We start from the raw sequence: 27,980 nt of genomic DNA, 5'->3' as shown, positions 1-27,980 counted from the left end.
ATCCATCATTCTATCATGACACCCATGAAATAAAGAACTCAATAATTAGAGTACACACCCAACCATCTACTCCCCATCAAAAAGAGATGATAACTATAATCAACACACTATCAAGATTCACTCAAACTTTTTTAAACCCTTAATTTTATTGATTCTAGTTCTCCACATCATTCACGATGTGAACCGTTGTTTCACACTCTTCACTGTGTAAATTACCTCCTATTACACACAGTCAAACATCCCGAATAACAACTTTGGTGTTATGACAACATTAAATATAAAACCTTATAATAATGAACTCCATTTCACCCAAATCGAATGCATCAACCGTCGAGAGTAATAAAAGAGCCAAGGGAAGCAGAAAAGAACGTGGTTTGAATGGAAAGCTGAGTTCGGGTCCACAGGGTGGAAGAAACCGCTTGCACCTGGCGGTTTGAAAGGTCCCACCCCCACACCTCATTAGCCAAGATGGTGTGACGTTCCCACTCGTCGCCTTTCTATATATTCCCCCACCTCCTCCTCCTTCCCTCATTACTCAAAACAAAACTTGTCTTTAATTTATACCACTGTTTCATTTCTTCCTCCCTAAGCTACCTAAAGCCTAAAGGACACCCAATCTCTCAAGTTTCATTTCATAAATTCACCACGAAAATGGCACTTTTTCCTCTACTTGCCATGGTTTTTCTCCATTTATTCTCCTATGCTTATGGATATGGTGGGGGATGGGTTGATGCTCATGCCACATTCTACGGCGGTGGTGATGCCTCTGGCACAATGGGTACGTTTCAGATATGATTTTTTTATCTTAATTATAAACGTGAAATTTTGATGTTGATTTTATCATAAGATAAAATTTTATTTTGGTTTACTTGTCCACATTAAAGTAAGGATGTCGGATGTATCACACTAATCAAACTTCGTCAATGATGTTTTTCTTTTGGGGGGGGGGTTAAATTTTGAAGTGTAAAGCAATTGTTTTGATAATTTTGAAGGCGGGGCGTGTGGATATGGGAACCTATACACCCAAGGGTATGGGACTAATACAGCGGCTTTAAGCACTGCGCTGTTTAATAATGGCATGACTTGTGGAGCTTGTTTCGAGATAAAGTGCGTGAATGACCCACGGTGGTGCCTGCCTGGCTCGATTGTGGTCACTGCCACCAACTTCTGCCCACCAAATAGTGCACTCCCAAACAATGCTGGCGGCTGGTGCAACCCTCCTCTGCCTCATTTTGATCTCTCTCAACCTGTTTTCCAACGAATCGCCCATTACAAAGCTGGGATTGTTCCTGTAGCTTATAGAAGGTATTATCACCCTTTACTGACGTTCCCAATCACAATAATAATAATGATAATTTATTTATTTCAAAAAAGATAAAACTTCAAATGATTGGTCGACTGAAAAACTAAGAAATCGACTAGAACTCTTAAAAGACTAAGAACCGAAAAAAATTATGAATTTTGGAATTTATTAATAAATGAATTTTTTTCATTATATTTTTGTCCTTTTTACCTGAATTGGATTAACTTGTATAATAATAATGAGGAGAGAGGAGATAGATAAACTTTCATCTTTGGTTTTTCAGATAAGAGTTTGGTATTGTGTGGAGTTTTTGTAGGGTAGCGTGCAGGAAGAGAGGAGGCATAAGATTCACAATCAATGGACATTCATACTTCAACCTAGTCCTAATCACCAACGTAGGAGGTGCAGGCGATGTTGTATCGGTTTCCATAAAAGGTTCAAGAACCGGTTGGCAACCCCTGTCGAGGAACTGGGGCCAAAACTGGCAGAGCAACACTTACCTTAATGGACAAAGTCTGTCCTTTAAGGTCACCACCAGTGATGGTCGAACTCTTGTCTCTAACAATGTCGTCCCTCCTAATTGGTCCTTTGGCCAAACCTTCACCGGCTCACAGTTCCCCTAAACTCTCCAGAATCCGTAATATAATAGTGATGATAATCGTAATATTGCATTGCAGTCTTATTACTGTTTGAATTAAGCCGGGGTGTAAAAGATTAATGTTTTTAGGGGTAGAGTGGTCGAAATGAATAGATTAATCATAATATGAGGTTATAACTCTATATCAAGTAAAAAAAAAAACCTTTAAATTCGTAGAGTAGTTGAAATGGTGAGAAGGCTTTTAATTTTAAGATGGGCCCTCGTCATTGAAATTAAATTTAAAGGTGGTGGTGGTGGTTGCTGTTTTATTTCTGTTCTGCTCTCTTTTGACGAAGGCGGAGACAGAGAAATTGGCAGCGGTGGCGGTGGGTATTTGATTTAAAAACCTGCCGGCCGCCTCTTCTTTTTGGTTTGCTACAATTTTTGCTTTTAGGTGAAGCAATCTGTAATCAGCATTCGAGGGATAATAAAATTTGTACTAGTTTTATATAAATTTGTTTTATTTTCATAACATGTACCTTCAAAACAGAATAGTAACTTTCCCTTTTTTTACCGTTAGATGTGAGCCCCTTTCCACAGTAATGATCTAGCTTTTTTATAACAACTTTTCACTTATAACAGTATTATTATAAACAACATTTTTTATTAAATCAGTACTTTATTAAAATTTTAAATAAATAATTATTTCATATAAACAAGTCTATTAATTATAATGAAAGTTATTTTAATTAAAATATTATTTCAATAAAATGTTAAATTTGATGTGAATAAATCTATGATCGTATTTTATTAAATAAAAATAACCTTCAATGAGTAAAATTAAAATATCATTGCAATAAATTATTAAGTTTCGTAATTAAATATTTTACTATAAATTTGGAACACTATAAACATATATAAATTGATTACTTAAATTTATTAACAAATGATAAAAAGATGAGCAAAAATGGTTGCACATGTTATATATCTTTTTATTTTGTTGATTTGATCCTCACTTTTTTTTAAAACATAATTCTCACTTTTTTATTGATAAAAATTCACTATATGAATTATATGTTAAGCTTATAATGATTATTTCTTTATAATAGTATGTTACTTTATGTGTATAACAACCACCTCTTTATAACAAGTAAAAATTGAGCAAACAAATAGGACTACTTTAGAGAGGGTTGACTATATTACATTTTCATCTTGCAAGTATCTCATGTTTAGAATTAAGGATGATTGAATCTTAGCTCGGTTGGTATTGATATTATTACTAGTGTAAGAGGATGTGGGTTTGAATATACCGAATCATATTTTTCTCCTACTTAAAAGGTTCCGCAAGTAGCCTTGAAATTTGCCTTGTGTTTTTTTTTTTAAATTTATTTTTTAAAATAATTTACTATACCCTTATAAGATAATTGTTAACCTTTGACCCTGCATTTGAAGTCTAAAACCTCACTAAAAGTATACCAAATATTTTCTCAATAAAATATATATAATATTATAAATTTATAATTAAAAATTAAAAATAATATCAATTTTTAAAATTTTAATAAAAATAAAAAAATAACATTTTTTATTAAATATATTGGATAGACTCAAATAACTTAAATTATCTATTTAAAAATACAAACGATTTGGAAAATTTTAAGGTTACAGATCAAATATTGAACAAATAATGTTAATATTAATATAAATTTGATTTGATTAAAGGAGAGTTTTTAGGAGATGACAATAGAGGAGGGTGACGATGAATATTATCTAATCTATCAGTACTTTAGTTTGGCATGCTTTACCCCACGCTAAATAATTTAATGTATAAATTTAAAAATTATTACTACTTTTATGGATATTGGATGTATTCATCTCTGTCCCATCCTACTCGCTTCAATTTAATTTTTACTATTAACTATAATATTTCTAATCTTTTCAAAGGTAAATAAGTATTTCATCTATTAGAGGACTAGATCAAATTAGTTCTTCTACTATTAAATGGATTAATTGAGTCTCTGTACTATTAAAAAAGAATCAAATAATGTCACATATTAGCAGAGTTAACATTTAGTATTTAAAAAATATCATTTACTAATTAATAAAGTTAATATTTTTTAGACTTATCTTTTGTTTGGTGTTGGACTACAATTGAATAAAAAAAATTTATGTCAATTTTAACCAATAAGAGTTAAATCTATTACAAATTAATCTTATTTAATTCTTTTTAATAGTATATGGATTAAATTAATTCATTTAATAAGAATACTAATTTATAATAAAGGGGCTTGGTAGGTAGTATACATAATTCTTCAAATAAACATGAAACATATAAGTTATTTCTATAACACATTTTTACATCGTCACTCTTTTAATAGTTGTATATATAAGGAATGGAATTTTATATAGTGAGCAGAGCAAGGCATGACAACACAAGTAATCATCATAAATGTTCCTTATCCTTCGTAAAAAGAAAATCAATCTTGCTTTCACTTAAAAGAAAACACTTAGATTTACAGTAAATTAGTTCAAAATCTATCAAGCACTTTAAGTTTGGCCCTCTCTAGATAAAGGCCTTGATCCTTAGTCTTCTTATATTATTGTTATAACTGTAAAATTATTATACAAAATTGAATAAATAAAAGATCTGTGTCAACATTAACAATAAAATTAAATGTGAAAATATACTTGAATTCATCGATTTCTTAAAATTTTTAAATATTATAGTTTTGATTTTTCAAATTAATACACAAGTAATATAAAGAATGTGACTCTCTCTTTTTTCAAGATGAGATATTAAAAAAGTTAGGTTATGTGTAATTTGGGGATCATAACTCTAACATATAACTTTTGCATATTAACTTAATTTCTAATCAACACATCATTAATTAAAAATTAGTTACTAAAATATCTACACATATCTGACCCATCATTATAACTTGATATATGATAAAACTACTTTTTGATCCCTCCAAAAAAAAGGAAAAAAAATGCTTAATATCTTTAAAAATAATAAACTTGTAAATTAATATATGATAAATTTGTAATTTAATATTTCAAATTTTGAAAATAAAATTTAATAATAAATTAATAACTAAGTCAAATAGTAAATGATTAGAGAATAAGTGTAACTAAAAGTAAAGCTTAGTAATAAATAATAAATAAGTCAAGCGGATTGATTCTTAGCTCGATTGGTATAAATATTATTGTCAGTGCAGTGACTATGTGTAGTTCTAGACATTGTATCAAAAAGAACATATATGATAAGAGTTTAAGATAATAAATTTTTTGTTTATTCAAATTTGGGATAATTTTTTGAATCCTAATAAAATAATTTTAATTATATAATAATTTGAACATAATTTTTAAGTTATAATTAATTATATCACTTATTGTAATCATTATAAATATTAATAATTTTTTTATTGAATAAGTAACCTTATAACTTTCTTTTATTTTACTAATAAAAATTCAAGGGTTATTTTTTAATTTTATATGGTGTTGGATAAAGTATAGTAAATGTTGATCCTACATTAAATTTTATTAAAATTTAATTTTAAAAGTAATAAACTAATTTTATTAATTTCACTTATAAATATAATTAAAATATTATTATAATAACATTATTTTTAATACTTTTAATAATTTATTATTATTATTATTATTAGATTATACATCTCCATGTGTCCATTTGTATGCGATTTGGTAAAGCTTGGCTCATATACAACACACAAATCGAGTTGGGACGTAACTTTTTTTTTTTAATTTGAATGGATCGAAATTGCTATTTAATAATTTAAATTTTTTATTTAATTTATAATAAAAATATATAAATATAATTGTAAAATATTTTGTTATTTTTTGAATAATGAATCGGGTGTTTTTAAAACAAAAAGATTACCGACCCGGCCCAAGCTATGCAATCCTCTGGTTTAGATTTTGTTAGACATTTTATCGAACATTTCACCGTCCATTTGGCTGGCTCTCTCCACCGTCTCTAAGCTCTCCTCTTCTTCGTGAAGAAACGAAATTTCAGTGTGTTTTTATCCACCGAAATCATAGCCTGACCCCTCCTCCTCCTCCTCCTTTCTAAATTGTAAGCTGTCATTGTTTTTTCTTTTATTTTTTTCCTCTTTAGCTTCACTGTATGATTGATTTCCTTTTCTATCTCAATGAATTCTTCACATCTATTGTTGTTTTTTTATTCCTCTACGATTTTCTCTTCTGGGTATACTCCATTTCTGTAAATTGGGTTTCCTTTTGGGACAAAGACAAAATATTTGTTTTTTTATTGTCAATAAGAGAAAATATTTGTTCTCTCTGTTGGGGTTAAAAATTTTCTCTCTTTTTTATTTTATTTTATTTTATTTTCTATTTTTTGATATTTCCTTTCTGGGTTTTTGAAAATTTAATCATATTCAACTTAAAACCTTTTTTTTCCGCTTGATAAGATATGCTCTGTTTGTGTGGAAAAGGGAACATGATGATGGGTGTCAACAAATGCTTTTTCTTTTTTATGTTTCGACATTTTTCTATTAAATTTTCAGATAATTTTCCAGTTTTGAGTATCCGTGTTTGAAATTCTATTGAAGATCATATGGTTGTTTAAGGTTGGTGCCTGGAATGAGAACAACACTTGCACAGCTTTATTTTGCTTAGTTAAAGTGAGTAAATGTTGAGATTTTTTACTTAGAATGAAAATATGGTTTAAGAAAAGGACCTAAGATTTTCTTGTGAATTTGCAGAATGGGAAGGGTTAAACTAAAAATTAAAAGGTTAGAGAGCTATAGCAACAGACAAGTTACATATTCCAAACGAAGAACTGGAATCTTGAAGAAAGCTAAGGAATTATCAATACTATGTGACATTCATATTATCCTTCTCATGTTTTCTCCAACCGGAAAGCCTACTCTATTCCATGGAGAGCGCAGGTATTGGAAGAATGGAATCATATTTTAATTTCTTGGAGGGCCTAAGTTTATGTTTCAGAAGAGATTGCTGAATTAATGCTATTACTTTTTGTGCATCCCCTGAATTAATGATATCTATTTATTTTCCTTTGATAGAGAAATCAATTTCATATCAACACAACTTATAACATGAGTGTAAGAAGTAGAACATATATATTGAGAATTTGTGTATGTTTTATATTAACAGATACAGATATCCTTTCATTTTTTTTCTTAGACAGTTGTGATGATCAGTTGGATTAATTAGTAAACATGGTGGACTAAGATGTTTTTATTTTTTTGGCTAGAGTGGACTAGGATTTTAATAAAGTATGTTCTTTGCCTACTTTATCTCTGAATTTGTGCTGTATTTTGATTTTTCTTATTTAATTAGAACCATTATTACTGTGATTCTTTGCTTTCCTCATAACACAGCATCAGGCACATAACAAGCTATTCTGAAATAGCCATAGATATATTGTTGTCTAAATAATCATATATTTATGCATTATTGTGTATATAAAAGAAGATACCATGTTTGTAGAAGAAAATAGAGTAAGGTAATGGGGTTCATATTTTGTGCTTGTTTTCTTTTCTTTTTCTTTTTTTCTCCCAGCACTATTGAAGAGGTTATTGCGAAGTTTGCACAATTAACACCACAAGAAAGGGCAAAAAGGTGTGCACTTTGAATTTTGACCTCTTGAATAATCTGTTCGTATTCAAATGGCATTTTAGCTAACTGGTTTTCATTGGTCTTCAACAGGAAGCTGGAGAGCCTTGAAGTAAGACTCCTTGAAACTCATTTTCTTCAATATCTTCTGCTTCAACTTAAGAGTAAACCATTATTGCACTTTTATCATTCTAATTTTTGAGTCGTGTTATTGAGAATATAGGCACTGAAGAAAACCTTCAAGAAATTGGATCATGATTTAAACATACAAGACTTTCTAGGTGCAACGTAAGTGACCATTATTTCATTTTCTTCTAGATAATGTGTTTCTATTTAAGAAAGATATTGGGAAGAATCTAATTTCTTTTCTTTTTATTTATTCCATTCTTTTTTTACCGGTGCTGCAGTCAGTCTGTTGAGGTATGAAGTTTGCCTGCATTACGTGTGTCCCATTTGATCTTAGATTTTCTGGTTATTCCTCTTTTTTTTTTTAAAGTTTCTTGGATATTTGGTACTTTCAGGAAATGACTAATGAAGTATCAATGTTGCAAGCTCGGCTTAACGAAGTAAATAAGAGACTGAGGTGCACCTTTGGAGCTTTTGGTTGTTAAAGTATTGCTTTTTCTTTTTGGTCTTGTTTATAAAATGTTTGCATGAGATAAGAAGAGGTCTTACTGTTTACAATTATGTGTTACAGCTAATTATATTCTTAAACTCTAATGTATACTGCAAGACATGCAATCTTTGTCCGTTGCAACATCTTTTATACAAATCTTTTAGGCCCTAATTAACCACTTTTTCTGAGTTTGGTGGTTTAGGTTAATGTTTTCCCGAGTATAGAAAATACAAGATGCATTTTGATGCCACTATGGAAGTTTCAGCATTTTCTGCATTAGGATTTTACGTGGCATGTTTGTCGCCAATTTGAATAGAATTAAGATATAGTGGGAATGAACTTGATTAATATATTTAATGTTACTATATACTATCGTGGGGATATTATAATGAGAAAAATATAATTCAAGGGATTTGCTTGTCATTTAAGGTTGCATCATGCAGAAAAAATATAAACCTGGATTTAAAAATTTTGATTTTCACATCACTCTGTGAAAAATAAGTGTCTCTGATGCTGAAAGCCTTATTCAGCTCAAATCTTTGCTTTAACTCAAACCCTGTAACTGCTCTCAATCTATAGCTCACCTCTAACCTTCGGATGGTAGCAATTATGTTGATTTTTGGTTGTTCTGTACCCTGTCTATCTCTTTATTTTGGTTGTGTTCCTTCTTAACTGTTTGTGTTTTCCGATACAGTTTGGACAGTAACATGTGCATATTATCACTGCAAAAACATGATTAATTTCTTTATGGAGTCATTCGGGTAATTCTTATGTTATCATGCAATGATTTCAGCTACTGGAATAATCCGGATAAAATTGACAACATAGAACATCTTAGGCAGATGGAAGATTCACTTAGAGAATCCATTGAGCGTATCCGGATACACAAGGTATGTTGTTTTCTTTCAGTAATAGTGATCTGCATGCACTTTTATACATTCCTTTCAACTTCAGAGATACAGAAACAAATATGCTCATTGGCATGCATATATATGTTTATTATATATATATGTCCATATGTAAAGTATGATCAAGCTATTGCATGTATTTACTTGATTCAAATGATAGGGTTGTTTAACTCTATATTTGCTCCAACTCTTCATTTCTTTTGAAGTATCTGTGTCCAATACTCATGCCTAGCAGACGAATATGGGGATATAACCTCCAAGGATCTTTCAAATACATGAAAAAACTTATAAAATCTGACCATGCTCATGTCTAACATATACTCGTATCCAACACTCACACCTGTGTTTGATTAACATAATTTTAACTACAATAAAGGTTAGCAAGACCGGATCCTGCTGAAAACTGCCTTGTTCTTTAGCCTCTTTGCACTGATAAAGTTACCAAGTTAACACCAAGCCATGTTTAACTATAAATTACTTATGCACGGTACTTCTTTGGCAGGAGAACTATGGAAAGCACCATCTTCTGCCACTAGAATCCACTAGCCAGGTAGAAAAAGTATTTACTCTCGGTCTTTCTTTGGTTTGGGGGAAGCATCTTAAACTTACTCTGGCTTACAGTTTCAGAACGCAATGCCTTTGCCTGTGATGATTGGTGGGGTGCAAGAAGCCCAACCTGTTACATGGCTTCCGAACAATGACAATCAGCAAATGTTATTGCATAATGAATCGAACTTTCTCCCTAATCTGTAAGACCATTATGGATACATGACTTAAAATTGAATTCCTCTTAGTCAACTTGGATATTCAATTTTATGAAAATAAAATGTCTCTCAACGCCAACCAGCAGATTCGTGGTTGTTTTCAATCTCAAATGATTTATTGCAGAGTGGCATATAAATTGCATTCTTATTTTTTGGTGTTTATTTGATCCAGAGATACAGAGTGCCCTACAGATGGCTCCCTTGCAGGCTATTCTGGTTTCTTTGTCCCTGGTAAACAAACCGATATTGGCAATTCAGTACAAGTTGATAATACAATACAGGAAAGCAATGTCCTGAATGAGTTAGGGAATAATGCATTCTTAAATTCCCAACTCGGTAAGCAATACTTATACCCGCAATTTAGTGCCTCAAATTTGCAAGATGACGAGAAGTTGAAGTCTGAGATGGTAGGGAACTTACAAGGCGGTCCTGGAGTTTACCAAGTTATTACTGACTTTGAAGCCCCGAGAACTATGTCTAATGGTGGTCATCAAGCTTGGATAACTTCTTCAGGTCCTTGTGGCATTGCCATGTTTGATGGGAATTCTTACCATCAGGTGAGGAACATCATTTCCCCTGTTCTATCCTTAACTGTAGGACATAAGTTATTTGATTGTCTTATACTCAGATTTGTTTTATTTACTTTGATATAGTTTAGTGTGTTCTAGGAATTGAATCTGCCTGCAAAGTCATTGATTCAGATTGTTGTTTATCGCAGCAAACAAAATCGACTTTTATGAATCAAACACCTCCATCTGGTCAATGTCATAATTTGTAGTTGAAGTGACTCACAGATATGAATCAGAATCCAAACTTTTCCTGCTTGTGCCTTTTATTGTGATAGAATTGACCCAGCAATGGAGTTTTTCTGATGGAATCTGATATCTGGCCAGTGTTTCCTGCTTAACATGATAAAGGCTCCTGTATATGAACTTTCTTTTCTTTTCTTTTTAATTTGTTTTAAGCATAGTTTTAATGGGGATGGGTTTGAAAGTTACTCCCAAATCCCCCAAAATGTACACTAAAATACTCTTTTGTAGAAAATTAAGATGAACATTTATTATCATTAGTTTGAAAATATGAATAAGATTAGATGCTATCTGAAATTTTACTTGTAAATTGGAGCTACTTTGTTTGCAATGAGAAGACGATTGAAATCTTGAATTAAAAAACAAAAAAGGAAACTCAAAAACTGGGAAATTGAATTTAATAACCCCTGATTGTGTTGATGATGGTGTTGTGCCATGGATCAGAGAGGTGCTGCAACAGGTTGTCAAATGGTCCTTTCCCAGTCACATTGTGTTGAATTATGAATCCCAAGAAGGCCAACATTGCCAATCTCCCATTGGCAAGCTCCTTTTCCTTGGCCTCAAGTGTAGGAGCAAAGTTGAGGGGGTTGAAAATGCCACCAGGGTATCCGCACTCGTGTGGGGGCAGGCTGTATTGCTTGAAGATGGGATCTTGGTTCACACATCCTGGGTTCTTGATGTCTTGCCACCGTCTGATCTCGACGTAGTGGAACAATATGAACTCGATCACAAATAGGGTGGAGGAGGATGCGAAGTATTCGGATTTTCCAGCATCGTACCATTGGGGAGCATTGATCAGCCCAATCTTGGTGAATACTTCAGGCAAAAGCATCCCTGCAACACCCAACATTGCCCAGCGGCCATTCACCAGCTCTGCTTGCACGAACCATCTCAAGTTCTCCGGATCCTCCGCCAATCCAAGAGGGTCGAATCCATTGTCACCTGGAAGACTGCATTTCCATAATGTTATAACCAATGTTAAGAATCAAACCGAACTAGCTAAATCATTGGTTGTCAGATTGATTCACAATAATTGATTCTATTTTCGCTTATACACTACTGGTCAAAGTTTAATTCCGAATTCAACTCTAACCACCACGTCCTTTGGTTTAATCTACTGCTGATAGCTGATTATGTATATTTCCTTTAAATACCAATGAATAAAATAATCGGGGGGCCCCCCAAATAGCTAATTGAGATATTAGATATTGCTTCAAAACAAGAGTTTTCATATGTTAAAAAAATAATCTATATTTTGGTGCAAATGCCATTGTCTGAGATACTGAATTAGTATCTTCACTTTATTTTGTATCAAATAGTATAACTAAAAGAATGTACCTTCCAGTGAGGTAAGCCGGTGAAGGTAAACCAGGCAACCACTCCCCTTTCTTGGCTTCAACTTTGAATGAGCTGATTGATGAAGATGACATTGGTTTGAAGCAAACTTGCCGGTTTAACTTACCGGAATTCCCGGTAAGAAACCTAGTTTTCGATGTGCATGGGCGGAAAACGGCAGCCGAGGCTTGTGTAGTGACGGCAGACATGATTTCCGGGAGAAAGAAAGGATGGGTAAGGGAAAGTAAATGTTTTAGTGCATGGCTTAAGCCTTAGCTTTGTACTATGATATTGCCATTCATGTGTGGTTGTCAGTAAAGGTTGGATTTGATTGTTTGATTTCGTTGAATCCAACGGTTGAGATAAACTAAGATTTATCCCTTTATCTATAATCTCTTTCTTTGTTGTTATTGGCTGAGAAATGATAATCTGGGACCAATTTTACATTACTTACATATCTGCCACACTCGTCTTTTACATCCAATCATTGCTTGACATGTGTTTATGGGACGCAAAAGATGTTATCCATGGGATTTTGGTATCATCTATAATCCATTCTGTTTTTAAATGTAATTCTTCTTTTTATCTTATGTATTGTAAGCTTCTACATGACGTATAGCCTTCAATTACAATGAATTTAATCTTTCAATATAATAAGATTATGTGAATTTAATATTACTGGCTACTATGTTACATTATCTTTCCCTTTATATTTTTATTTTTATTTTATGAGAAATTATATAATGTTAAAATAAATTTATGAATTATAATTATAATAATTCATTAAAGAAATATAATAATTTTAATTTTAAAATATGACATCTACTATTTCACCATTTTTATTTTTATTTAGACTTAAATTTTATTTGAAAAAAATGATTAAATTAATTAATATGATAAAAATAAAGGGAATAAGTCGACATCTTGACACTATTTAGGAATGTGAGATTATAAGATGCTCAAAATGTTAAGAATCCAAATTGACTTAATGTTATTCCAGAATGTAACATTATAAACCATAATGTATTATTCAACTGACTAAGGCTTCGTTTGTTTGGCAGTAAAATGTTTTCCGGAAAATGATTTTTGAAAAATGATTTACTTTTTTGGAAATGATTTACTTTTCTGGTGTTTGGATGAATCTAAGTAAAATATTTTCTGTTGTTTGGCAAATTTCCTGAAAATATTTTCCGGAAAAATTGTTTTTACATATATTAATAAATTTATATATATTAATAAATTTATACTTTAAATTATTTTACATATATTACAATAATTTATTTATAAATAAATAAATCAAATTTAATATATAATAATACTCAATTATTAAGCTAAAATATTAACCGTCATAAATTGAAAACAACCAAAGTCTATTTACACTTTTTCAGATAAACGTCAAACACTTTTTCAGATAAACCTCAATTAATATTACAAATTTTGATACCTGATCATAATTTTTGGACTAAAGTTCATACCAGACAATAATATACAAATAAAGTTCATACCAGACAATAATATACAAAGAAGGAAAGAATTAACAAGTTCTTGGACTAAATTTCAATTGTTTTTTAATTAATAGCTTTATATCTTCATTTCTCTTTCTCTAAAAAATCAGCATCCAAAAACCTTGAAACAAATACCCAAAGCTTATAAATGTCTTCAAGACTAGTAAGGAACCCAATTGTAGCAGTAACATCTATCCCAGGCTGAAACTCATCTTTTTCCTTCATTTATTTATGTTTAACACTGAACCAAATATGTTGTAAACACCCAATGCACAATGAAATATTGTTCCTATTAGTCAGTTTTTGCACTAATGCAGGATCAATCCTTTCCCCTTTCCAATCAAATACATTGAAAGCCACTGTTGGACCTCGATCAAACATTACTTTTGGACCATAGATTTTGATAGCATGGATTCTAGTTTCTGAATGTGGATGTTGGAGACTCATCAATGCATTGACCAACTAGTTAATCAAGGTCCTTGTTCTGCTACTTTTATTAGTACGAGACCTAATGAATCTGCATGGTCCAAAGCCTTGCATTGTAAGGTGTTGCTGGTTCTTGAATCTACAATGGTGCCTTTCCTTTGGTGCTTGCTTCAAGCTTCAATGGTGGAACAAGGCTCACGATCCTAACATTAGTGGTTGAACATTTCAAAACAGATAAACCAATGGATTTCTTGATAAACAAGCAGCAAAACTCTGATGGGTTTTCACAAAAAACTCTTAAAAATTACCAAATATGGAAATCAGGGTCAAACAATGAAAGCATTAAAGTCTCCATTTCTTTAACACCTAATGCAGTTGCATCAAGCAATACATGCCATCCATTTTCTTGAACTAAACTCATCCATGTATATGAATATCTAGACCCAGTAACATTTAATTGAAGTGGAATGACAAATAACCCTCCTTTTTTCATTATCTTTTTCCTTAACTTCTCTATTTGAATTTGCAAATTAGGCCATGAAAAACAAGCTGCCATGTTTGGTATAAAATTTAATCCAAAAACATATGAAAAAGGGGAGTGATTACCTAGGACACAAAATTAAACACTATTATTCAATTGAATCAAAATACATCTACAGACCAACAAACAAACGTAAACTTATGCTAAAATCAACGATTAAATTCTCTTTTTTCTTAACAACCTCTTTCTTTTTGGACAAAAAAGATTTTCATAAAGGAGAAAAGAAATCTACTTAAACACTTGATTTCTGGGCTACCTCAATTAAGAATTTCGCTTATTCTTCAGAAACAGCAATTCTAAAAAAAAGTGTGATTGAAGAGAGGTGAACTAGTTATTTCCTTTGTTCTCCCCCTTTATAGCAGTATATTCTAGGAAATGAGGTTGTTATAAGAGGCCTTTGTTAAGCATAGAATTGAACAAACCTGCAACGTTTACTTTTTCCTTCTTAGCGTAGAAAGTCTTAGCCCTAATTACATCAAGGGTAGTGACGCCAAACAGCTTTTTTTCATCATATGTCCTTGCCTTCTTGAAAACCTCAGCTGCAATTGGAACAGTTGAATTGACAGGGTTGCTTATCATATTTACAAGTGCCTGTGCCATAAATTTAATTCATCAAAGAAAAACTTAGCGAAAAAGAAAACATTATACTTAGAAAAAGGTATATATCTCTCTCTCACTCTTTCTCATATCAATTTTCTGTAATAGTCGAATTAAAGACTTGGTGCTAAAGGCCAGTGCTTTGCCAATTATTACATTGTTACTAACTTTGGGAATCCAGGTTAGGTCTTCACAGAATATTAGCAGAGCCAGTTTCCCAAAGGATTCATTTTTGGGACGGCCTCTTCTGCCTTCTAGGTTGGTTTTTTTTCTTTCATTTTTTTTTCCAGTAAACTATCCATGAAAGTTTCAGTCTTTCTTACCTTCGAGAGATGAAGATGAATGCCATCGCCAACTGGTGCAGTGCAGATTTTGACAACGAAAGGTGAAAAGGGGTAAATCAAAGATCCACACCAACGATTGGTGCTGAAAACTGTTGTTGGTTGGCGGCAAGCATTAAATCAGGGTGGGAATGAAGGGGATTCGTTTGCAGGTGAGGAGAAAATTTTTGGAAAATGTCTTACCAAATGAAAATGGTAAGACGTTTTCCTAAAATAAAGGGCTTTTTTTCCTGTGTTTCCACCAAACAAACAGCGGAAAAGAATGAAAATGTTTTCTGTAAAATAGTTTACAGGTAAACAAACACAGCCTAAATGCACTCTCAATTTCATGAGAGTTTTAGGGGTTGGAAAGTGATTTATATTTTTATTTAAGTTATAAGAGTTGAAAGGAGATCCACTTGAAAATATTTATAACACTCCATGAAAATATATCTTGTCAAAATCTCCTTAGAAAAAATTCTATAAGACAAAAACCTAACAAAGAAAAAAGAGCTTACAACTTTTCATTATAATTTGTCTCCTTAAAAATCTTTTCCAAGAAAATCTATGTAGAAGCCCAAATTGCCCGGGCCCGATTATATCAAAACCCAACCAAACCTCTAAACCCACTAAAACCCTTAACCCATGACCCATTTACATCTACCCAAACCCATTACAAAACCCAAATATTAAACCCAATTCAAAAGCCCATTAAGCCCTCCCAAAAAAAAAGAAAAAACCTAACCCAAAAAAAAAGAGAAAAACCTAACCCCCCAAAAAAAACCAAGAAACCCTAGCCACCTAGCCACTTTCCCACTTGCCCCATTTTCCTCCCATTTTTGATATCCATTGTCTACCACCACCACCTACAAAATAGAAAAAGAAATAATAGAAAATCATGTAAAAGATGGCTATAAAAAGCCTTTCAAAATCATGTAAGGGGGGATTTTACAAAGATTGAAAAAAAAAACACAAAAATCCCTTCAAATTTTGAACACAAAAGAAACATCAATAAAAAGGTTGCATCTTTTTCTTTTTTCCTTTTCTTTCGAATCTTTTTTTCTTTTTTTTTTGTGTTGTTTTTTTTCTTTCTTTATATATACATATATTGTTAAAAAAATTTTACCGCCCACGATGGCCGGCGGTGGCCGACGACGGGCGGCGACCGACGATCGACCGGTGACCGGCCCCCCTTTGGTCGGATTTCCTTTCCCCCTCCCTTCTCTCTTCTTTCCCCCTTCTTTTTTTTAGGTATTTTATATATATATATTATGTATATATATTTTTTAATGCCATTAGTTATATATTTCTTATGTATATATTCTTAAATACTATTATATACATATATATATTTTAAATACCATATTGTGTATATATTATTATTACAAATTATTACTATTGCTAGTATTATTATAACTATTATTATATTAGTGTATATATTTTTTATGTACGTTTCCTAATATTTTCTTTTATTGTAGATATTATTATTATTATTACATACTTTTATTATATGCATATATATATATGTATTTTTATGTACATATTATTATTTTATATTATTATTACCAAATATATCATTTTTCCTATTTTATTATTAGTACATGATTTGTTTTTATTTTGTAAATATCATTATTATTGTTATTCTAATATTCTAGTATTCCATGTTAATATTTTTCATTAATGATATCATTTTTTTTGCGTCCTTTATCTATTTTTAATTTCTCACTTTAGGAATATTTTTTCTCATGTTTTAATTAATTTCAAAAATGAGGCAATGTACCGATTTAATATTAAGCCATCGATTTCATCGCTATGTTGGGTGAAATTCGTCGGCTTGTGTTAAAAAACGGGACACCCTTTCTAAAAAAAATCGAAAACTAAAAATTCTCATTTTTCAATCGGATCACGATTAAATATTATATTGAACTCGTATTTTTGAAAATCAAGTCAACAAATGTTTATGAGATACCAATTTTGGGCGTCGCGAGGGTGCTAATACCTTCCTCGCGCGTAACTGACTCCCGAACCCCAATTTTTCTCTGAACTTTCTCGTAGACCTAAATTTGGCCTTCTTTTTGTTTTAAAATAATTTTATTAGGTGTCCGATCACATCTATAAAAAAGGATCGGTGGCGGCTCCCTTTGCTAATAAAATCAAAAGTTGGTTTTCAAATGTTTAATAAATCGCCACAATTAGCGACCAAGCGAAACTAATTTTTTTTATGTCGCAACAGCTGGCGACTCCACTGGGGACCTCCATTTTTGAGAGTCGAGTTGAATTAAACGCGTGTTGTCAAAATTTTGAAATTTCCGTGTTCAAATTAATATTTAATCATGATCCTTAAGTTTTGTTTTCGAAAAAATCATACATACGTATCTCCTAATTTGTTTTATCTTTCGTTTTAGTTTTGTAGTTTTAAAATAAATGGAAGGATTGCAAGTTTCTCCCACACACCGTGCACTTGCATTTTGCATAACATAAGCTCTCTACTCGGGCTCTGTCCGTTTAAGTGAAAGTAAACGCTATGCCTTCGTGAGTTAACTCGTCCCTCCGCACAGGCTAGTGAATACTTTCGGGTTACATATGACTTATGCTTTCGTGAGTTAACTTGTCCCTCCGCATAGGCATAAGTAAATGTAATCCCTCGAATTGAACTCGTGAGCCTGTGATGGGTTATGACCGAGGCTTCGTGCTAATCTTAGCAGATGATAGTACGAGCAATTCGAGTACCTGTCTAGAACCAAAACCGCATATAGTGAACCATACGAGCCACCCAACTAGAGCCATCCCGAACCTCCGCTCATTTAGTAGTCACCGAAATAAGTACACGGGAAAAGCACATCTTACCTTCTATTTCTTTTACATTTGTGCTTTCTAAGCAAGGGAATCGAGTCCACTGGACCAAGTAGCTTAATTTGTTAGATTTTCCACAGTTTTTCTCTGTTTATATGTGTTGCGCTAACCAAGGTCGTTTGTCTGTATTTTTATTTTTCATCATGCATCGAAGGCATCTTGTTAGGAAGGTGTTGATTAGAGATTGGTTGCCAAAAACGGGTTTCTAATGGAGGAGTCAATTATACAAGTGACCGAAACGTTGTGTAATACTCCTTTGATTAAGGAAATGCCTAAATAGGGGCTATCTTGAAATTAACACCAAATTTTTGCATATTCATTCATGATTGACATTCATTTGACATTCATGCATTCATTCATGCATTCATTCATACATTGCATATCCCATACTCAGTCGCTGAAGATAAAATATATAATTCGCAGTTGTAATACCACAAGACTGGAACCACGTCATCCGTATAAAACGCGCTGACAAGCTAGAGTAATGGAGGCTGAATTCAATGAGAGAATTGAAAGGATGGAAAGGGCTCAAAAGGAATTACAAGAGTAACTGGCCAAATCGCAACAAGAAACGAGAGACCTAATGGTGAGATCTCGAGAGGAATCACTCGAGCAAAGAGATCAGATGGCCAAAATGATGGAGATGATGACAACTTTGGTCAAAGGAAAAAGACCCGTGCAGAACCCCGATGTTATGGAACCTCAGTCAAGAATTCACCAGGATTAGGATCCACTCTATTCCCTGGGATTCACTCCACCACCCGCATATACAACACAAAGAGGGTATACTCAAGGGGAACCCACAGTCTTGGAACAACGACCTATGTCACCTGCTCCACCCACTAATCTGGGGCAAGGAATATTCGTGTCAAACCCAGGGGCAAGCCCTGCTGATCCACTAGTTCCAGATCTGGACTACCCAGCAGAGGTAGCCAAGTTGAAATTGGATAATCATGATGCAAAATATAGAAGTCTAGAGGAAAGACTCAAAGCAATAGAAGGCACTGAAGTCTTCTCCGCACTAGGTGCCAAAGAACTCAGTTTGGTACCTGATCTAATCTTGCCTCCGAAATTCAAGGCGCCTGATTTTGAAAAGTATGATGGGACAAGGTGCCCAAAAGCACATCTCATCATGTTCTGTCGAAAAATGACCGGTTATGTGAACGAGGATAAGCTACTCATATATTGCTTTCAAGATAGTCTAACAGGGTCAGCTCTTCGGTGGTACAACCAACTTAGTAGAGAAAAGATTCGATCCTGGAAGGACTTGGCTTCTGCATTCTGCGAGCAGTACAAGCATGTATCAGACATGGTGCCAGACCGGATGACCTTACAAATGATGGAGAAAAAGCCATCAGAGACCTTCAGACAGTATGCGCAGAGATGGAGAGACGTCTCGGCCCAAGTGGAACCCCCACTAACAAAAACGGAGATAATCGTTCTCTTTATCAACACCTTAAAGGCGCCGTTTTATGACAAACTAGTGGGAAATGCCACGAAGGAGTTTGCGGATATTGTAATATCTGGTGAGCTCATAGAGAATGCCGTCAAGAGCGGTAGAATGGAAGGTTCAGAAGGTTCAAAAAGGGCAGCGCCTATGAAGAAGAAAGAGCCAGAAGCCCATATGGTGGGAATGGAAAACTGTTATGCCCCTAATTCATATCCAAATCAACCCCGACCACGAAATTATCCACCTCTAAATTTCTATTATCCTCCTCAAACCCCTTATTACCAAGCACCACCTCATTCCTATCCCGTTTACGCCACGAACAATCAAAGACCCGTCACCTTATTCCCACAAAACACGGTACCCGCTCAAAGCCAAACCAGAAATGAACCAAGACCAGCAAGGCCTAATCCCGAGAAACCGCAGTTTACTCCCATCCCTGTGTCGTATGAGGAATTGTACCCAAAACTTTTGGAGAAACAACTGATTTCTCCCCATTACATGGCACCCCTTAAACCTCCATACCCGAAATGGTACGATCCAAACGTTAGTTGTGCATACCATGCCGGAAACCAAGGGCATTCTACTGAGAACTGTCTTGCTTTCAAAAGGAGAGTTCAAGGACTAATTGATGCGGGTATCCTACGATTTGATAGTGCCAGTAATGCAACTGGGAACCCGTTCCCTAACCATACTGAAGGGAATGTGAACACAGTGGGGAAAGAAGATGAATGGCAAGTTAGAAGATGTGTTTCAGAAATAAGGATGCCTCTGCAGAAAATCTGGGAGGTACTGGTTAAGAATGGATTGCTCTGTCGCCCCTACGATAATCATAGAAAAGAATGTCAGATTTTTTGTGATTTTCATGGAATTGTAGGGCACGACATTCAATCATGCGAGGAATTTAAAAGGTTACTGCAAGACCGGATAGATAATAAGGAGATTAAGATCATTAATGAAGAAGAGGACAATGAGAAAGAAGTATGTACCTTCGACAATCAATCGTCAGGTTGTCCGTATAGCGCCGATCGACCATTCGTAATTTATTACGATGCAATGAAGGAACCGGTGAAACCAAAAATGATAATTGAAGTAACGTCTCCTTTCCCCTACAAGGACAATAAAGCAGTACCATGGAAATATGACGTTAACATCGTCACACCTGAAGATGAAAAACCCAAAGCTATGACTGGAAGCGTTGGGGAAGTAGGTCATTTCACTCGTAGCGGAAGATGTTATTCAAAAGAGGTCGAATCAGTAAAGAACAGTGACTTGAAAAAGAAAGGAAAAGCACCGATGCATGTGACTGAAGATGAGTATGAAACTGTGCCTGAACAAGAAGCTAAAAAGCCTGTGGACGAGGAAGAAGCACAGGAATTTTTAAAATTTATCAAGCACAGTGAGTACAACGTGGTAGAACAATTTAGTAAGCAGCCAGCGCGAATCTCGGTATTATCTTTGCTGTTGAATTCAGAACTACACCGGAATGCTCTGCTGAAAGTGTTAAATCAAGCTTATGTGGCAAACAATGTATCCGTTGAAAAACTGGATAATTTCATTTCTTTTAATGATGATGAAATACCGCCCAATGGTAGAGGCTCAGTGAAAGCATTGCATATCACAACCCGTTGTAAGGGCTATATAATACCGAATGTGCTCATCGACAATAGATCGGCACTCAATGTCATGCCTTTAGCCACACTTTCCAAGATTCCGATGGATTTGTCCTACCTAAGGCCTTGCCATTCTACAGTAAGGGCATTCGATGGAACAAGACGAGAAGTTATGGGAAAAATTGAGATCCCTTTAGAAGTGGGTCCCTACATATACGATGTTGAGTTTCAAGTCATGGACATTACACCATCATACAATTGTCTCTTGGGAAGACCTTGGATTCATTCTGCTGGAGCGGTCCCATCATCCCTTCATCAAAAGGTGAAATTCATCATGGATGACTGTTTGGTCACTGTCGAGGAAGAAGAAGACATTGTAGCATCTATTTCTGCCGACGCACTATATATTGAAGTGAGTAAAGATGCTATGAAATGTTCCTTTCGATCTCTTGAATTTGTCAATGCCACATTTGTCGCTGAGGGAAACAGAATTCTCGAGCCAAAACTGTCGAGAAATACCAAGATGGGTGTCAAGTTAACTGTAGGAAAGGAAGCCCGAGCAAGGAAAGGTTTGGGAAGGTACCTGCAAGGAATAGTCAGGGCCCTAAAGCCAGTGCACCACAAGGCCCGATACGGTTTGGGGTTCCAGCCGGACATGCGTCAAAGAAAAAAACAGTGGAAGAAGGATCAGGAGAGAAGGATCGCGAGAACTTTGGGCCGAGAAATAGAATGGGAGCCCATAACGTACCCTCCTTTGTCAAAAACATTTACATCTGCAGGAATGATATACCCCAGACAGGATAATATACAAAGCACGCTGTTATTAATTGAAAGGGGTCTTCAGAATGTCAGTATAAATGTCATTGACAAAAGAAGTGAGGCTATTAAAGATGTTTCAACGATACGCCATTGTCCTCCGGGTTTTATGTTGAACAATTGGACTGCCGAGGACCTTCTTGTAGTTTATAAGTTTTCAGATTAATGCTCAAACATTAACATTTTATTGTGTCCTTAGATATAATAGAATTCTTTTGTAAGAGCTTACATTCACTCTTTATCATTTAAATGAATATCAATGAAGATGCATTTTATCACGATCTTTCACATTATCACTAATTTCATAATCATCTCCTCATTTCATAGCCTATCTGTACATTTGCCTCATACCATGCCATAACATTTCGTTTGTTGGTTCCAATACTTGGATGCCCCTCTATAGTTTCCTTTTCCATTCAACTTTCAGGTGCTCGGATATCAACAGCATGAACAAACCCGTTACGAGTCCTGAAATCGATTTTGAGAAGGCTGTTTGTTTAGGAGAATTTGAAGTCGAAGAAAATGCTGAAGACTATGTCTTGTCCCCTGACTTGCTAAGAATGGTGAAACAAGAGGATAAACAGATTTTGCCTCATCAAGAATCTGTTGAAACAATAAATCTGGGAACTGAAGAAAGGAAGCAAGAAGTGAAGATTGGGACTTCTATTTCAGGGGGCACCAGGCATAATTTGATAGCTTTGCTCCGTGAGTACAAAGATGTATTCGCATGGCCATATCAGGACATGCCAGGATTGGATGAAGATGTAGCGGTCCATAAGTTCCCATTAAAGCCAGAATGCAAGCCCATTCAACAAAAGCTAAGACGGATGAGGCCTGAGATGTTGTTGAAGATAAAAGAGGAAGTCAATAAGTAATTTGATGCTGGTTTCCTACAAGCCTCAAAATATCCAGAATGGGTGGCTTACATAGTCTTGGTGCCAAAGAAAGACGGCAAAGTACGAATGTGCGTGGATTATCGTGACCTGAATCGAGCAAGTCCTAAAGATAATTTTCCCTTACCACACATTGATACGTTGGTGGATAACACGGCAAAACATTTATTGTTTTCCTTCATGGATGGATTCTCGGGGTATAATCAGATCAAAATGGCCCCGGAAGATATGGAGAAAACTACCTTCATAACGATGTGGGGAACATTCTGCTACAAGGTGATGCCTTTTGGGTTAAAGAATGCAGGAGCAACATATCAGAGGGCTATGGTGACGTTATTCCATGATATGATGCATAAAGAAATAGAGGTCTATGTCGATGATATGATTGCTAAATCCCGAGGGGAAGAAGAGCATGTAGTGAACCTGAAGAAGTTGTTCGACAGACTGAGAAAGTTCCAGCTAAAGCTCAATCCGGTCAAATGTACGTTTGGAGCTACCTCAGGAAAATTGCTTGGTTTCATTGTCAGTGAGAGAGGTATTGAAGTTGATCCAGATAAAATAAAAGCCATTCAAGAGTTACCACCTCCGCGCACGCAAAAGGAAGTCAGAGGATTTTTAGGGAGATTAAACTATATCGCCCGATTTATCGCTCAACTTACCGACCAATGCGACCCAATCTTTCGACTCCTTCGAAAACATAATCCCGGAGAATGGAACGAGGAGTGCCAAGTGGCTTTTAACAAGATAAAACAGTATTTGTCTAGTCCTCCAGTACTAGTACCGCCAACTCCGGGAAGACCATTAATTTTGTATCTGACAGTGTTCGAAAATTCAATGGGTTGCGTACTGGGGTAACATGACGAGTCAGGAAAGAAAGAAAAGGCGATCTACTACCTCAGTAAAAAGTTCACTGAATATGAGGCAAAGTATTCATCCATTGAAAAATATTGTTGCGCTCTGGTTTGGGTAGCTCGGAGACTCAGGCAATACATGTTGTATCATACGACATGGTTAATTTCAAAGCTAGATCCAATAAAATACATGATGGAATCACCTGCACTCTCAGGAAGAATGGCACGGTGGCAGATCTTACTATCAGAGTACGACATCATCTATGTGAGTCAAAAGTCAATAAAAGGAAGCGCAATAACTGACTTTTTGGCGACCCGAACAATGGATGAATATGAGCCATTGATATTTGAATTCCCGGACGAAGATTTGATGTGCATTACAGAAAAAGAATGCGAGTCACCAAAAGAGAAGTCATGGAAGATGAGCTTTGATGGTGCATCAAACGCATTGGGGCACGAGGTTGGAGCAGTCTTAGTATCACCAGAAGGGAACCATTACCCACTCACTGCCAGGTTGAACTTCTTCTGTACTAATAACATAGCGGAATATGAGGCATGTATCATGGGACTTCGTGCAGCTATTGAACGAAACGTCAAAACTTTAGAGGTATACGGAGATTCAGCCTTGGTGATTTACCAAATCCATAGAGATTGGGAAGTGAGAGACTCGAAATTGATTAAGTACAGTGATTTAGTAGCTGAATTGATCAAAGAATTCAAAGAAATAACTTTTCATTACTTCCCGCGAGAAGAACACCAATTGGCTGATGCCCTGGCCACCTTGGCTTCAATGTTCAAAGCAAGTAAAGAAGTAGAAATAATGCCCCTCAAAATGAGCATATACGAGGTCCCTGCACACTGTTGTAGCATTGAGAAAGAGGCAGACGGACGGCCATGGTTCCATGATATCTTAGAATATATCAAGAATCAAAGCTATCTCGAACAAGCGAATGAGAACGACAAAAGAACAATCAGAAGAATGGCAGCGGGATTTGTTCTTGATGGGGATATCCTGTATAAAAGAGGAAAGGATCAAGTACTTTTGAGATGTGTGGATGATGTTGAAGCCAGAAAGATGCTTGAAGATGTCTATGAAGGAATCTGTGGGACACATGCCAATGGTTTCAGTATGGCCAGAAAGATTATGAGACTCGGTTACTACTGGTTGACGATGGAAAGCGACTGCATTAGTTTTGCCAGAAAATGCCACAAATGTCAAATCTACGGCGATAAAATTCATGCAGCCCCTTCGCCCCTTCACGTCATGACTTCTCCGTGGCCTTTTTCTATGTGGGGCATGGATGTCATAGTGCCTATTTTCCCGAAAGCTTCTAATGGACATCGATTCATTTTTGTGGTCATTGATTACTTCACAAAATGGATAGAAGCCACTTCGTTTGCCAATGTGACCAAGACTGCAGTTTGCAAGTTTTTGAAGAAGGAAATCATTTGTCGATATGGTTTGCCAGAAAGAATCATTTCAGATAACGCCATGAATCTGAATAACAAGATGATGAAGGAAGTATGCGAGCAATTCCAAATAAAGCATCATAACTCCTCGCCCTATCGCCCAAAGATGAACGGGGCTGTTGAAGCAGCCAATAAAAATATTAAGAGGATCATTGGGAAAAGACTGAGACGTTTAAAGATTGGCACGAGAAGCTTCCATTTGCTTTGTTTGCATATTGCACATCTGTACGAACATCTATGGGAGCAACTCCTTTCTCTCTGGTTTATGGAATGGAAGCTGTGCTACCTATCGAGGTTGAGATCCCTTCTCTACGAGTCTTAATGGAATCAAAGTTAGAAGAAGCAGAATGGGTACAAGCTCGATATGATCAGCTGAACCTCATTGAAGAAAAGCGTCTCAGGGCAATTTGTCACGGGCAGATGTACCAAAAAAGAATGATAGCAGCCCATGACAAGAAGGTACGACCAAGAGAATTCCATGAAGGAGAACTCGTGCTGAGAAAAATTCTCCCAATACAAAAAGATCTGCGAGGGAAATGGGCACCAAACTGGGAAGGACCGTACGTCGTAAAGAAGGCATTCTCAGGAGGAGCTTTGATCCTTACCGAGATGGATGGGAAAGAGTTGTCGAATCCAGTGAACTCAGATGCTGTGAAGAAATATTATGCTTAAGATGAAAACCCGAAAAGGGCATCTTAAAAAAAAAGGGGATCAAGGCGGCGTCTTGATTAGTACAAAAAGATTAGGATGAAAACCCGAGAGGGCGTCCTAATGAAACAAACCTAGCGGTCGAACGATAGGTCAAGCAGTGAGGCTACAGTATTTGAAGCATTTCTGAAAGCTCGAAATCTTCTACGCAAGAGGCCGCGCTCGAAAAGATTTTTAATTGAGGAACGAGGAAGAGTTCATGTGTTGAATATCTAGAGCATTTGTATCTGTTGAATACGATCCTTTCTTTCCTTTTGACATAGATGAATATGAAATATCATTTTTGTCCCTATTTGACCTTTTTCATGCATCTCATTATGTGTTTATTTACATGATAAATGGTGAAATGACATACTCTAAACAAAAGAAATGTTAAGCATTACTTGGATGAAAATTTGATAAGCACAAGAGTCTCAAAGTAAGAACAAAGTTCAATCGGGGGCAGAAGAGTGATATCTGAGAAACGTCGATTACTCGTGAAGCTTGAAGACAGGTATAAGGCCTGAAGAGAAAGTCGAGAATCAAAGCAATGAACACAGATCCTCAACAATCGTGGCTAAATGGACATACGACAAACATGCTTAAGGAGCACTGCATAATCATGTAGGCATAAAAGCATTTAAGACAAACATGTGCATATCATGATAACATCATACATGGCATATATAGGTACTCCAACAGAGCAAGAAATCTTGAATGAGAGTCGCACTGAATCAAAGGAAAAGACACTCGAATTCTACCAAAGGAAGGTTTTTGTATTTTGATGTTTTTAATTCATGCTTTTCAAGGAAAATCAACTCATATTGCGAGAGATGAGTTGAGCCTCAAGACACGTTGAGGTATTTTTAATTGTTGTTTTCAAAATCAACTCATATTGCGAGAAGTGAGTTGAGCCTCAGGGCACGCTGAGGTATTTTTAGTTTTAAATTGACTCATATTGCGATAGGTGAGTTAAGCCTTTTAATTTTTGTTTTTCAAAATCAACTCATATTGCTAGAGGTGAGTTGAGCCTCGGGGCACGCTGAGGTATTTTCAATTTTTGTGTTTTAATTTCAACTCATATTGCGAGAGGTGAGTTGAGCCTCAGGACACGATGAGGTAATCTCAATTTCTGTTTGTCAAGAATCAACTCATATTGCAAGAGGTGGGTTGAACCTTTTAATTTCTACTTTTTCAAAATCAGCTCATATTGCGAGAGGTGAGTTGAGCCTCAGGTCACGCCGAGGTATTTTCAATTTCTGTCTTCATTATTATGTTTTTGAAAGAATCAACTCATATTGCGAGAGGTGAGTTGAGTCTCAGGTCACGCCGAGGTATTTTCAATTTCTGTTTTCATTATTATGTTTTTGAAAGAATCAACTCGTATTGCGAGAGGCGAGTTGAGCCTCAGGTCACACGCCGAGGTATTTTTAATTTCCATTTTTCAATTTCTGTCTTTAAAAAAATCAACTCATATTGCGAGAGGTGAGTTGAGCCTCAGGACACGCTGAGGTAATTTCAATTTCTGTTGTCAAAAAAATCAACTCGTATTGCGAGTGGTGAGTTGAGCCTCAAGTCACACGCCGAGGTATTTTCAATTTCCGTTTTTCAATTTCTGCCTTTCAAAAAAAATCAACTCATATTGCGAGAGGTGAGTTGAGCCTCAGGACACGCTGAGGTAATTTCAATTTCTGTTGTCAAAAAAGTCAACTCGTATTGCGAGCGGCGAGTTGAGCCTCAGGTCACACGCCGAGATATTTTCAATTTCCGTTTTTTAATTTCTGCTTTTCAAAAAAAAAATCGACTCATATTGCGAGAGGTGAGTTGAGCCTTGGCTCACGCGCTGAGCTATTTTCAATTTCTGTCTTTCAAAAAAATCAACTCATATTGCGAGAGGTGAGTTGAGCCTCAGATCACACGCCGAGGTATTTTCAATTTCCGTCTTTCAAAAAAAATCAACTCATATTGCGAGAGGTGAGTTGAGCCTCAGGACACGCTGAGGTAATTTCAATTTTTGTTGTCAAAAAATCAAC

At 35.2% G+C, this 27,980-nt stretch overlaps 3 protein-coding genes across 7 annotated transcripts; 2 read left to right on the top strand and 1 right to left on the bottom strand.

Moving 5' to 3' along the window:
• Positions 1–348: 348 nt before the first annotated feature.
• Positions 349–2,459, top strand: LOC107934274 (expansin-A1). The gene is made up of 3 exons (XM_016866654.2): positions 349–778; positions 993–1,305; positions 1,620–2,459. Exons 1-3 carry the CDS (start codon positions 652–654, stop codon positions 1,924–1,926), a joined length of 747 nt encoding a protein of 248 aa, XP_016722143.2. The 5' UTR covers positions 349–651; the 3' UTR covers positions 1,927–2,459.
• Positions 2,460–5,749: 3,290 nt separating this feature from the next.
• LOC107934270 (agamous-like MADS-box protein AGL65) lies at positions 5,750–10,903 on the top strand. 5 transcript variants are annotated; one of them, XM_016866646.2, is made up of 13 exons: positions 5,778–5,973; positions 6,488–6,541; positions 6,623–6,808; positions 7,443–7,502; positions 7,590–7,608; positions 7,720–7,784; positions 7,904–7,916; positions 8,018–8,079; positions 8,906–9,002; positions 9,523–9,570; positions 9,642–9,769; positions 9,957–10,341; positions 10,453–10,903. In XM_016866646.2, the coding sequence occupies exons 3-13, from the start codon at positions 6,624–6,626 to the stop codon at positions 10,522–10,524; spliced, it is 1,134 nt and encodes a 377-aa protein (XP_016722135.1). In that variant the 5' UTR covers positions 5,778–5,973; positions 6,488–6,541; position 6,623; the 3' UTR covers positions 10,525–10,903. The 5 variants fall into 5 exon arrangements, with proteins under 5 accessions (XP_016722136.1, XP_016722137.1, XP_016722133.1 ...); XM_016866645.2 differs by having other exon boundaries at positions 6,425–6,541; XM_016866647.2 differs by lacking the exon at positions 6,488–6,541 and having other exon boundaries at positions 5,750–5,973; positions 9,648–9,769.
• On the bottom strand, positions 10,882–12,349 carry LOC107934271 (chlorophyll a-b binding protein P4, chloroplastic). The gene is made up of 2 exons (XM_016866649.2): positions 11,932–12,349; positions 10,882–11,543 (listed from the first exon to the last, which is right to left on the bottom strand). Exons 1-2 carry the CDS (start codon positions 12,135–12,137, stop codon positions 10,991–10,993), a joined length of 759 nt encoding a protein of 252 aa, XP_016722138.1. The 5' UTR covers positions 12,138–12,349; the 3' UTR covers positions 10,882–10,990.
• Positions 12,350–27,980: the final 15,631 nt, after the last annotated feature.

This window comes from Gossypium hirsutum, chromosome A12, assembly GCF_007990345.1.
Source record: "Gossypium hirsutum isolate 1008001.06 chromosome A12, Gossypium_hirsutum_v2.1, whole genome shotgun sequence".
Classification (NCBI taxonomy): domain Eukaryota; kingdom Viridiplantae; phylum Streptophyta; class Magnoliopsida; order Malvales; family Malvaceae; genus Gossypium; species Gossypium hirsutum.
The sequence above is the reverse complement of the archived record's forward strand: the minus strand, read 5'-3'. Positions and strand labels throughout refer to the sequence as shown.

Excerpts from the sequence above, each read along its gene's own strand:
- LOC107934274 (XM_016866654.2), top strand. The coding sequence starts at position 652 with ATGGCACTTTTTCCTCTACTTGCCATGGTTTTTCTCCATTTATTCTCC. Across the intron at positions 779-992 it reads TGATGCCTCTGGCACAATGG|GCGGGGCGTGTGGATATGGG; the intron begins GTACGTTTCAGA and ends ATAATTTTGAAG. Across the intron at positions 1,306-1,619 it reads GTTCCTGTAGCTTATAGAAG|GGTAGCGTGCAGGAAGAGAG; the intron begins GTATTATCACCC and ends GAGTTTTTGTAG.
- LOC107934270 (XM_016866644.2), top strand. The coding sequence starts at position 6,624 with ATGGGAAGGGTTAAACTAAAAATTAAAAGGTTAGAGAGCTATAGCAAC. Across the intron at positions 6,809-7,442 it reads CTATTCCATGGAGAGCGCAG|CACTATTGAAGAGGTTATTG; the intron begins GTATTGGAAGAA and ends TTTTTCTCCCAG. Across the intron at positions 9,770-9,956 it reads TCGAACTTTCTCCCTAATCT|AGATACAGAGTGCCCTACAG; the intron begins GTAAGACCATTA and ends TATTTGATCCAG.
- LOC107934271 (XM_016866649.2), bottom strand. The coding sequence starts at position 12,137 with ATGTCTGCCGTCACTACACAAGCCTCGGCTGCCGTTTTCCGCCCATGC. Across the intron at positions 11,544-11,931 it reads CCGGCTTACCTCACTGGAAG|TCTTCCAGGTGACAATGGAT; the intron begins GTACATTCTTTT and ends ATGGAAATGCAG.